The following is a 12,498-nucleotide window of genomic DNA, read 5'->3' as shown; positions in this document are numbered from 1 at the left end:
ATATAGTTCCAAATATTTACTAAATCAAATTTAATAAAATAATGTCAATAAACCATCTGTTAAAGTTTATGTTTACTTTATAAAAATATTTTGTGAGATTCTTGACAAAGTTTTGGCAAGTTTAATAGCATAGTTATAGAATTTTTAATACTTTGTAAAAAAAGCAGTCTATATATAGCAGAAGATATTCAATGGAACTTTTGTCCTTATAGTAAACAAGTAAGACAACAAGAACTTTGATGTGAGTAAATAAGAGTCCTTAAGGGTCATAAAACAACTTACTCAGGCACAAAGGTTTAAGGATTTACATAAAGGTTACAAACTAGGATGCAAAGACTCATTAGATATAGGCTACTTACTACCTGAAGTTTACTCACGTTTGTCCTCCTCAACCTCGTCTGCAAGCCCGTACAGAAGCTCATTCCTTTCAACATCGCCTGTAATCTTAATTCCACCACTCGTCAACGATATACCTTCCTCTTCAAACTCGTCTCCTGTTTCTGCTAAGTATGAATACCTGCAAGGTGCAAATATACATCTCTCGGTGAAAACCAAATAAGAGTCTTCATATCTTTGCACGATTGAAGTCAAAAAGAATTGAGAAAAAAATGGTAGAACCTGGTAGGATTGTTGGATGGAGCCCAAAGGATGCATATGACTGCTAATAGGCCATAAGATAGTAGATTCCAAAACGCTGGAATGATCCACGCCATTCGCCAGAGTTCGCTTAAAGGGTCGCTTGCGTTGAAGTAAAGCTGATGACAGAGACAAATAAGAATGTTCCCTTTTGAGTACTAGAGTGTTTCAAGTAACACGCAAGAGTCGTTACCTCAAAACCAATCCAAGCAATAGAGAGCAGAACAGAGACAGCGAGCGAATTGGTGAAATTCCTATAAAGCTCAAGCTTAGCCATGTTTCTCTTAATCTGCAGTTGGACATTAGAAAGATAAGCAGAGCTAAAAAAAAGGTAGCTTACTGAGTCTCTCTTACCTGAAGTTTCTCAAGGGTTCTTGCCAATGATGAGAAAATCCACAGAATAAAGCAAGCATCCAATATCGCCACTGGAATCACCAAATATATCAATGTCTTTCCAGAAAAGTCGTTAATGTTTCCCAAATGCTCAACCAACTCAAGAGCCTCCGTTGCAACAAAATATACGACTCCAAGAAGAAGCACCCTCGAGCTCATCCCACCAAGCGTAGGCTTCACCACCCCAAAACCCATAGAGACAACCAAAAGAAGAAGCCTCGAAAGCGTCTTCTTAATGGAAGCAAACGTCACCGCCCACAGAGTAACATCCATCGGTCTCATCCCAGTAGAATCAAAATTAGCGTACTCAAAGTACCTAACAGCCATCTCACACATACCAAGAGCGATAACCAAAGTGATATGATAGTGCAGCTGAATGATATCCTTCCAGAACTTAACAAACCTCAGAAACCAAACGAGGCCGAGCAAGAGATAAGCCAAAGACATGAATCCGAAAAACTTCATCAGAGGAGCCACTTTTCCCGGTAAATAACCGTCGGGATTCTTCCAAACCGTTCTCCCTCTGATCACAGTCCCGTCCAGCCCCGGGTCGCATATCACGAAGTAAAGATAGTACATCCCTGTTTTGTTTATCACCACGGTCTCCGGAAGCATAGCAGCTTCCGTCTTGTTCCCTTTAAAGAAAGTCTTGATCTGTCTCGGCCACTTATCATCATTAGAATCTCTTTTGATAATAACTTCCCCGAGAGTGCAAGAGCCAGCATCAGCAAGATCAGGGGTGCAGCAAATAGCATTGCTCTTGAGAAAAGATCCGCCGATTCGATCACGGTCTTTCACCTCGAGTAGTATCGCCTCGACCAGACCTGCGGTGGACTGCATTGGGTTCTGTTTGCTAGCGGATTCCATCGTCCTCACGAAGGTTACGTCAGCAAACCTAAGACAAGAGAGGCTTATACAATCGTTAGCTATACTCTATCAGTAAAGGTGATGAGGAGGGAGAGATTGATTGATTGACCTTATAAAGGACTTTCCTTTAAGAGATATATCGGGAGAAGAAGAAGTGTTCAGGTCCTGAGAGTTGGAGGCGTAGAGACCTTCGCTGCCGCCATGGAAGAATCGAGAATTGGCTTGTGGGATGAACTTTTCCTTCTTGTAGTCGTGGATCGAGGCATTGGAAGCTCCGATGAGGAGGAGCAGAATCCAAGCCGCCCAGAATCCCATTGGAAATTGGTGATCGAAGATTCTCGATCGGGCAAGGGAGGAGGAATTTTGGGTACGGAGCTGATCGAAGATTCACTTTATTTTATTTTTTTTTGTCAAACAGATTCACTTTATTACCAAAAATAAATTACTCTTAAAAGTTAGACATATCTAGAAATCAATTTTTTGATGAAATGGAAGTATGAAACTATAGCTTTTCATTGGTAATTTGTAGAATTTCATAATAATAATAATTATTATTATTCCAATTTCATCTCATAAAAATTAGGTCTGCATTGATATATCAAATGAATATCAAAATAATGTAATAGTGGATAGATAACTGTTGGCACAAAAAGTTATATCAAATAAATTTTTTGGACAATTGTTAATAATATCACATTTTGAGTTTTTATCTCAAAAATGGTACTAAAAGGAAAAAGTCGCAAAAATAACATTTATTAAAGGGTAAAATATTTTTAATACTCTTGATTTAAAATTAAATAAACAAACAAAAATAAATAAAAACAAATAAAATAAAAATAAAAAATGAAAAAAAGAAATTTTTTTTATAGTTTCAGATTATATGTTTTCAGATTCGAAAATTTTTTTTTGAAATTGTTTTTATTCTTTTTTCAAATTTTGTTTTTATAATTCAAAAATAATTTTTAAACTGTTTTTTAAAATTTTTATTTTCAGTTTTTTAGTATTTATTTTTTATTTTATAAAATTTTAAACCCTAATTCTAAAACTCCACCCTTAACTCTAAACTCTAAGGTTTGAGCGTTGAGTGCTAGTTTGAGAACAAAAACTTGGTTTGGTGCTATCCTAGTCTCTCTAATTTTTTTAAATTATAATACTCTGAAATTTTAGTTGTGATAGAGATACTATCTTTATATTTTGAATCACCTTTAAAAAGGTGAGAATATAAATATTATATGTAATATATTTTTAAGGTTTGGATTAATTAATCCATTGAGTATAAATGTATATTTACCTCTTTAATGAAATCTATTTTTATGACTTTGAGCTTTAAGTGCTAGTTCAAGAACAAAAACTTGGTTTGATGTTTCCATTTATGTGTTGAACTTGTGTGTTTCTGGTTGTTCTTTTTGGACCTAGTAATAAATTTCACTCAAAGTTAAAGAAAAAAGAGATACTATTTATATATTTTGAATCACCTTTAAAAAGGTGAGAATATAAATATTATATGTAATATATTATCACGTATCAAAATTATAGCTTAATTCAGTGTAGGAAGTTTTTCATCCATTGTTAAATGACTAACGCATCTAATTGATCACGTATCACAAATATCCTTTTTGATCCAGATTGTTTTCTCTCTCCTCAAATAAACTCCAAAATTTGTAGTTCTCAAAAAGAAAATGCCTGGTAAACCAATCTCAGTTAGAAACCAAAGTCAAAGCCAATAAAATCTAGATTCTAATTAGATCACTCATCAAGGTTCTAAATGTCGACCAATAAAATGAGTGGAAATAGTAAATTCCTTAATATTCTTTACAATTTACACTATTTACAAAAAATATTTGTTACATATAATTTTTTACATTCTTTAACATTTAAGAAATAATATACTATAATTATTCCTTATCAAATTAGGAGAGAAATAGTTTTTTCTTGTATTTATTTTTTTCATTCATTTCCTTCGAAATGAAAGATAAGGGTGAGGCATCCAATGTGATGGAAATTGAGATATTCCGTGACAAATCACTAGGAATTTTAGGATTGTCTCAGAAAACGTATATTGATAAATTTCTTGAGAGATTCAGCATGATGACATGTTCTTCTAGCATTGTTCCTATGCATAAAAATGACACGCTTAATCTTAAGCAACGTCCGTAGAATGAAATGAAACTTTCATTCTACGTAATTAAATGCAAAAATATTCTTATGCATCTCTTGTGGGAAGTTTGATGTACGCACATGTTTGTACCAGACCTGATATTAGCCACACAGTTGGCATGCTGGATAAATTTCAGAGTAACCCATGACTTCCTCATTGACAAACTGCAAAGAAAGTTTTGAGATACTTAAAGGGAATAAGAAAATACATGTTGACATATCGAAAATCAACACATTCACAAATGGTTGGATTTTCAGACTGAAATTTTAGTGGATGCAAAGATTCTAGACATTGTACTCTCGGCTATGTGTATCTCCTTGGTGGAGGTGTCATCTCATGGAAAAGCCAGAAGTCAGAATTGATATACACATCCACTATAGAAGTTGAGTACGTTGCATGTTATGAGGCTTCTATTCAAGGAACATGGTTGCATAATTTTTTGTCAGAGTTTTAGGCTTTGAGCTTTGAGTTTGTTCTATTTTTTCATGTTTTTGTATTCTTTTTGTGTATTTTATTATTAAGAGAAATGACATATATATAGGAATTTTTTCTATTACTGGTAAGTAACAGCTGATGAATATATAATGGTTTTATCATATAACAGCTAATTTAGTACAAAAGTTTGTTAGTATAGCACACTACAAACACTTTTCCACCTAACACATCACTTTTACTCATACATTTGTCATTAATGAATTGTAAACTTATTCATCGTAAACGATTTGTTAACTTACAATTTCTTACGACAAATTTTCTTCTTAGTCGGCAATTTGTAGTAAACATACATGTGATTACGATAAAATATTTTCCTCGTAGAATTACCTCGATTTTACGACGATTGTATGTTTTGTTGTAAAGTCTTCATCACCTTTTCTTCAATTTATGATGATAAAATTTTATCGTAAATTTTTTTCTGTAAAGTTTTGTCGTTATGCACATGTTTTCTTCGTAATGATAAGATTCAATAAAGATTGCGAAGTTTAGTAACCACCTTGTTTTCCTCGCTGATCATTGTAGGTTCAGTCCAACCATTAATGACTACAAATCATACTTCTTCATCAATCGCCTGAATGACATGTCTCACCCAAAATTTTCAGTGACCAAACTTTCTTTCGTCTAGCGTGATAAGCTTTGAACCGCAATTAGTTATTTCATATTGTACATGTTGTTTCCAAGACTTCAACTTGTAAAGGCGATATTTCAAATCGTATAGGTTGTCCAGCTCTTAGACCAAATGAAAAACTTAGAATGTGGATAATACGAAAGATCAAAGATATGAGATTCTTCTTCAACAAATACCTTTATTTGAATTTACTTGAACAATTTGATCAGACTTGTTCAATCATATATGTGACTACACAAAATTTGTATATCAACACTGACAGTTGCAACAACAGTTGCTTCTCTAACAAGAAAATACTAATCACCAAAAACTCTAAGCTCATGTTCTTTAGCTTGTATTTTCTTTTTATCGTTGAAAACGGCTAACCTAATCTCTATTAAGTGTGCTTTAATATTTGATAAACAAATGTGCTTTAATATAATTTTTTGAACATATAAAACTTTTATGACTGATTAAATCTTCGTCTGTTCCTACTTTCCAAGTGTTAACAGAAATTTGACTTGGTCTTGTTGTGATTTACGAATACATTGTATTATAAAAACATACTAGATTTTAACCAGCACGGTGTACAGGTAACATTTCATTTATAAATATAAATTTTATATTATTTTGTATATAATAGTTTATGATAATATATTGCTGAAATTTTAAAAATAACTAAATAGATGATATATAGTTCTAAATATTAAAATTTAACATATGTTAACAATTTTATTTTTTGTAAAAATTATTACATAATTTATGAATATTAATCATTTTAAAAGGTGAATGATATTTTAGTCACTTTAAACGGTGAATAATATTTTACTTATTTATCTTACTGAAAGTTTTTTTTTCAAAATATATTGGTTTACAAATTCAACATAATTTTATATGTTTGCAAAAAAACATAATTTTAATATGTAATTCATTAATTACTTCTATTTTAATATAATGTAGAATATACTTATATATAAAATTTATAAAATTAGCAAAAAAAACATTATTTTGTTTATAATAAAAATTTAATTAAAATTAATTTATAATAATATTATACTACTAATTTTGAAATTAATCAGTGCATTAATTAAAAGAATATTTAAATTTTTAAAATGAATTTTTTAGATTTTTTCTCAATAGATTTTGTTATTCCTAAAACTAAAATTTACATTTATAGTTAAAATACATTTGTTATTAATATCTTTATAATTATTTAGAAATATTATATATTAAATAAACTAATGTAAACAATAAAAAAAATTATTTGAATATATGTATTTAGATTTCTAGTATGACTATTTTGTAGTAGATAAAAGTAGTATTTTTCTTTTAGTAGAGAAGATAAAATTTTTTTTCAGTGCCATATAGCTACTCCAAAATAGCAATATTTTTCTATTGACTTGCATTATTTGTATTACTAGGATAATACCTGCGCCTTGCGCAGGGTGAAATATTTATTAAAAAAACTTATGTTTTCATATTGTAAAATCTCATGATTTCTGAATACATGTGTTTCTGGTCAAAATATATTTGTATTTATGTTTTTTTCAATATAGAATAATTAACTAAGTATAAATATTTGGTACACATAGAAAAATATAGAAACCCAAATCAAACAATTAAAATGTGATATCATTAATACTCCTATAATCATAAATTAAAAGTTGTGAAAAGTTGATGATATTTCCAAGGAAAACTCAACCGTAAATATATAGTACGCATATGTAAGTTTTCGGATTGTTTAGAATGTTAAAATAATTAGCATTAATTATTTAAAAACATATTTTAGTGTGATACATTGAACCAATATTTATGTAAATTTTCAATAACTACCACAAACATATTTGGCAAGTTGTTTTCAATGGTCAAAATTATATACTTGGTGACAAAGTATACTGTTATCTTAAATTAAACTTACCATATAGAACTTACTCAAAATTTTGTACCAAGCTTAAAAATTCGGTGGAAGAATTAACTTTGTGAAAACGTTTCTTATTTATTTAAACAGGCAGTTTATGATTGACCCTCCTTGGGCTCAGTTGAAATTTAAAAAAAAACATTTAAGCGACCTCAATTATAGATAATTCGAAATAAGTAGTTGTTGTCTAATTAAACATATTGTATTGACAAATTTAAAATTTATATATGATCGAATTGTTTATATATGTATATAATTTTTGATTGTTGATATAATCATCTATATGTTGGGCCGATACAATTGGATATTTTATTTTACTAACTTATCAGTAAATAAAATTTATAAATTTTCGATTTTGAAGTTATACTAATTTTCAGAATATCATTTTTTTTTGACAACATAAGATGAAAAATTAAAATATTAAAAAGATAATTACAAATTGGATTAAGCTTATAATTTAAAGTATAGTTTGGTTATGGGCCACATTAAGACAACAAAAGATTTTACAGCCCGACTATTATTATATTTAAGGGCCAAGTACAAAGATGATAATATTATTTGTTTGCAACTGATATTTTGTAAATGATGAAAGTTAGGTTAACGTGATATATATCATTAACTACTACGAAAGGTTACTATTAATGTTTTCCTAGACTACAAAAAAAATAAGTTAGGTGCCAAAGCTTTTTCTTAATCTTCAATATAAATTTCATAATTTAAGTTTTAAAGAATTGTGTTGCAAGGAAAAATATTTGATATATAAGTTTGTTTGGTAATAATAAAACAACTTAATTTATGTATTACTCTTTATATAAATTTTTGTAGGCGAGGAAGGCGTGAGAACCGAACAATATTCTTTTTTTTCTTTTATTAACAAAACAATTCTGAATAGCTGCGTTTCTTTGCTATTTTTTATATCAAAATTGACTCTTTGCTATTAATAAAAAAAACTAACACTTAAAAAATCATTACTTTTGGATTTATAGCAAAAGCATGCAATACTTAAGCCATAATATATATATATATATATATAGCAAATTTTGATTTAAATTGTTGTCTAAATAAAACGAACTAAGAGTATATCTTCACTTTCTTATAGAAAAAAAAAATATTATATTGGATCACAATATAAACCAACCTTGTGTCATTTAAAGAAAATCTCATTTAGGAAGATCACCGAGTATTAATTTAATGAGATCGTCGAGTTTTAAGTTTACCATAGTATATACATTTATGTTTGGATTAATATAAGTTTTTTTAGCAATTGGATTTTGGACTTACTAATTTTTCAATTGATTCTTATGATGCTATGTAAATCAAATTGACATCCTAATTAGGTTTTTTTATAAATAATACAAACTTAACGTTACAATTTTTTTAATGTTTTTCTATTAATATATAAGAGATAACTTTTTATACTAAGGAGTAAATTTCGGCCAATTATTGCATAATGAGCAATACATATAGGAAACTTTCAGTTACACTGATATAATTAAATTTTAGTTAGACACTAATATAGAATAGGGATTCATAAAATTGCATATATATTTTTTATTTACTTGCATGAAAAAATATTAGACTTGGTAACCAAGTTTCAGAATAACTATGTACATTCCTTTTATTGAAAGTCTTAAATAATTAAAATATAAAGATAATTAATTGCATGATTCAAGTTGCCCGATATAAAATTTGACCTTGAACTACACACTCTTACATTAATATAAATATTTCCTTTTGTGAAACCATGAATCCGCTATCATCACTATATTTATTTAAGCTATTAAATGCATGTGTATATACCCATTATAACATATAAGTTCAACAAATCTAAAGTAAATGTCTCTTAAAAAAATAGATTATACGTTAAATCATATTAAAATCGTACATTAAACCAACGATCTTAATTAAAATGGTTATTGGTCAAACAAACGACCCAAAATGAGAGAAATAATCTACTTCTTTAAACTATATAATGGCTGAAATTGCATCATGTTTCACCATTGGAATGCATCCATAATTAAGTCTTCACCAACTAATATAAATTAATTTATAAGTTGTTGATATATGTAAGTGTTACAAAAAAAAAAAAAAAAAAAAAAAGTTGTTGATATATATTCTATGTTTCATATATACAATGGAATGAGACCTTCTGAATATGGAATGTGTTCCGTAAATTTCCAGTGAAAAGCTCTGTAACATGTTCGACTAAATTGAAGAGCTATATTATGGACAATGGTGATGAGAAGAACAATAACTCAAAAATTGTTGTTTTGTAGGTACAAATGTAATACAACAAAGCAAAGACAAAAATGGCGCAAATTATGTACTTATGCATACTATAATCATAATCGTTATCATAAAAAAAAAAAATCATACAATGTAAGACATATTTATTGCGTTGTTGGACATATAAGTTGCATGATTCAAGTTAAGACAGGTTTATTGGGATGTAAATAACTATAACTATAACTACGATTATGGTAGTCGGTGGAAACATTATTATATGGTAGGAAATGATTTTTTTCTTAGGTGAATAAGAGCTTTGAATATGGTACGACCACATTCATTCTGTGAGTGCCACGTCGGAATTGAAGCCTTCTAATGAATCCACTTCAGCATGCTAATTTTGTAAATAATACAAAAATAAAGGTTATCATTTTTTAAATGATTCTCTTTTAATATATAAGGGATACGCCTCACTCTTATCGCACACCAGACAACGGTTTTTTAAGTACTCGAATTATATTTGACGATTTGTTATGGAATTTCATCATTCAAATTGCATTATTTCAACCCCTATTTTTAGTTCGGATAAGAATGTTTGGTCCCACATCCCATTTACTTGTACAATTCTTAGACAAGACAAAGAATAATGTCTAAATGTAAGACTGACTTAAATAAAAACCTTTCAAAAAGAAGAAACAATTTTTTCCGAAAATTCAGCAGCAGAGAAGATACTTCATAGTCTTCGAATGGTGACGATCGTCCTGCCCTGCAGTTAACAGTAACAAAAATTTATACATATACTATATATCTATATATTTTTATAACTGTTAAAATCGCACCGCAGTTGAACCACTTGTCCTACACCGCTCAAACCGCAGTCACCACAAAAGTATGACTAATGTGTGTGTGATACACTTCACCATGAGTGGTACTTAAAATCCACTAATCTATGTTTTAAAGAAAATCCATTATAATATTTTTTAATATTTAATCCATTATAATGTTTCCAGGAAACAAACCGTGATTTGCGGATGTTACCACGTCAATTAGTTCAACATGGCTTTACTTAAGGGAAAAGACTATGATTTCAAATAGTTAGTACAACCCCTAATGCTATTATTCATCTTTTAATATTATATATATTATTAATATTATGTATTTTTGAATAATCACCACTCATTGCTAACCAGCTCATAAGATAAAAATGACAACTCATTTCTCCACTCTCTTGACAAAAACAGAACACCAAACATTTAAACCTTTCAAAACGCAAATCTCACAATCCAACAACAAAAAAAGCAAGAAAATGTCTCTGTTTCTTCTTCTTGCTCTTCTTCTACTCCCATTCATCACTCCATCTTCACAATCCTCAATCCGAAACCTCCTCGAAGCTCGTGGTTTACCAGGTGGTTTATTTCCAGACAACGTGGAGAGTTACAGTCTAGACGTAAAGACAGGGGAGCTCGAAGTTCAGTTACAAAATCCTTGTTTTGCTCGGTTCGAAAACAGAGTATATTTTGATAGTGTGATTAAAGCAAATCTTAGCTATGGTGGCCTTGTTGGGCTTCAAGGTTTGACACAAGAAGAGCTTTTTCTTTGGTTACCAGTCAAAGGCATTGCAGTGAATGATTCTTCTTCTGGACTTGTTCTTTTCGATATCGGTGTTGCTCATAAACAAATCTCTCGCTCTCTCTTTGAAGATCCTCCTGTTTGCTATCCACCCGGTAAGTCAGTGTGTAGCTTAAGGTTCCTCAAAATGTTATCGTTATTATGTTAATCCGTTTTTGACATGTTTGGAGATCTTGAACGCGTCTTATTTATATTTTTATGTTCTTATGTTTGTTATCATAGGATCTATTATGGAGAAGATAGAGAAGAGGAAGATGGATATTCAACTCCAGAGATAAGAGGATTTTTTTGAGGTGTATGAGATTCAAAACTTAAATCTTCTCTCTCTCAAACGTGAACAAAATATGTGTCTACTTTTTCTCTTTGGGTTGGGCTGTTTTGTGAAAACTGAAATGTGGGAGAAAATTTGTAAAATATGGAAAGAAGAGAGGAAAATTTTGGAACTTTGTATAAACTATGGGGTCTACAATGTAATCAATTTTGTCACTTGTCATTTTTCGTTTTTTTATTTGAGAATATATATATAGAGTACTTTTAAATATACCGAAAAACTTTTGCTTTATTTTGTTGCGAATTATGGTTTTGTTTAATCATCATGTTCTAACGTAATCATTGACATACAATTACGCTTTAACACGAAGCTGCGCTGCGCGTTACTATGTTTGGTGCTTCTCGTATGGTACCAAATCCAGCTGTATCACGTAAAGAATGATTAACATTGTCCTTTTTATCCGCTATAGTGTATATACCTTTTTATTAATTATTATATTTTTATAATGTTCATATTATGTAGTTTTCATTGTCTCGTCCTAACTTAAATAATACGTGGTTGAATTAGATAGATTATCATACTATTATTTGAAAACACGATTAAATTAAAACATTATAATTTGATTGGTTCACTTTTTTACAATGTTGATTTAATTATTTTACAATAGTGAGTATCCAGGACCGGCTCAACACTGATAGGGGCCCTAGGGCAAAACAAATTTTTTTAACTCTCTAAAATTTATATAAAGATAATGTTTAAAATATTTTTAAAATTTAATCAATAATATTTTGTATATTTTGTAATAAAAATAAAACTATATACATATCAAATAATTTTGGGCCCTTTTCAATTTTATTTATTATATTTATAATTTTTTTTATATATAAAAATATAGATTTATAAAAAATTGGACCCCTTATTTATCATTACACGGAGGGGACACGGGCTCGGACCCGGAGCGGTCGCACCACTTGTCCTCCCTTGTAAGCCGGCCCTGTGAGTATCTCCAATAGAGGTTCTACCCATTAGAGTTCCAAACTTGTCATATATGTATATGTATATGTATGTAGTTGTAAGGTTCATTATTTTGTGGAAAACCCCTCCTACAATCTCTTAAAAAAAAACATATACAATATATACATATATATATCGTAAGTTTAGAATTCCAATGAATAGAATTCCCATTGAAGGTGTTCTAATATGTCATTAATCATTAACTTTCTCTAAACTTGTTGACGTGTCATAGACAAATATTTTGATTTTAAAATAAATAAATAATAGTCAAATAAATTTAATCA

At 29.6% G+C, this 12,498-nt stretch overlaps 2 protein-coding genes across 2 annotated transcripts; one reads left to right on the top strand and one right to left on the bottom strand.

Annotated features, from left to right (window-relative positions):
- Window positions 1-173: 173 nt before the first annotated feature.
- LOC106376862 (transmembrane protein 87A) lies at window positions 174-2,322 on the bottom strand. Its single transcript, XM_013816992.2, has 5 exons — window positions 2,006-2,322; window positions 991-1,924; window positions 830-925; window positions 619-755; window positions 174-517 (listed from the first exon to the last, which is right to left on the bottom strand). Exons 1-5 carry the CDS (start codon window positions 2,209-2,211, stop codon window positions 370-372), a joined length of 1,521 nt encoding a protein of 506 aa, XP_013672446.2. The 5' UTR covers window positions 2,212-2,322; the 3' UTR covers window positions 174-369.
- An 8,150-nt stretch (window positions 2,323-10,472) lies between these two features.
- Window positions 10,473-11,470, top strand: BNAA01G36120D. The gene is made up of 2 exons (XM_013814776.3): window positions 10,473-11,024; window positions 11,152-11,470. Exons 1-2 carry the CDS (start codon window positions 10,505-10,507, stop codon window positions 11,205-11,207), a joined length of 576 nt encoding a protein of 191 aa, XP_013670230.2. The 5' UTR covers window positions 10,473-10,504; the 3' UTR covers window positions 11,208-11,470.
- The last annotated feature ends 1,028 nt before the right edge of the window (window positions 11,471-12,498 follow it).

The sequence above is a fragment of the Brassica napus genome, chromosome A1 (genome assembly GCF_020379485.1).
Source record: "Brassica napus cultivar Da-Ae chromosome A1, Da-Ae, whole genome shotgun sequence".
NCBI lineage: Eukaryota > Viridiplantae > Streptophyta > Magnoliopsida > Brassicales > Brassicaceae > Brassica > Brassica napus.
This window is presented reverse-complemented; position numbering and strand designations above follow the sequence as displayed.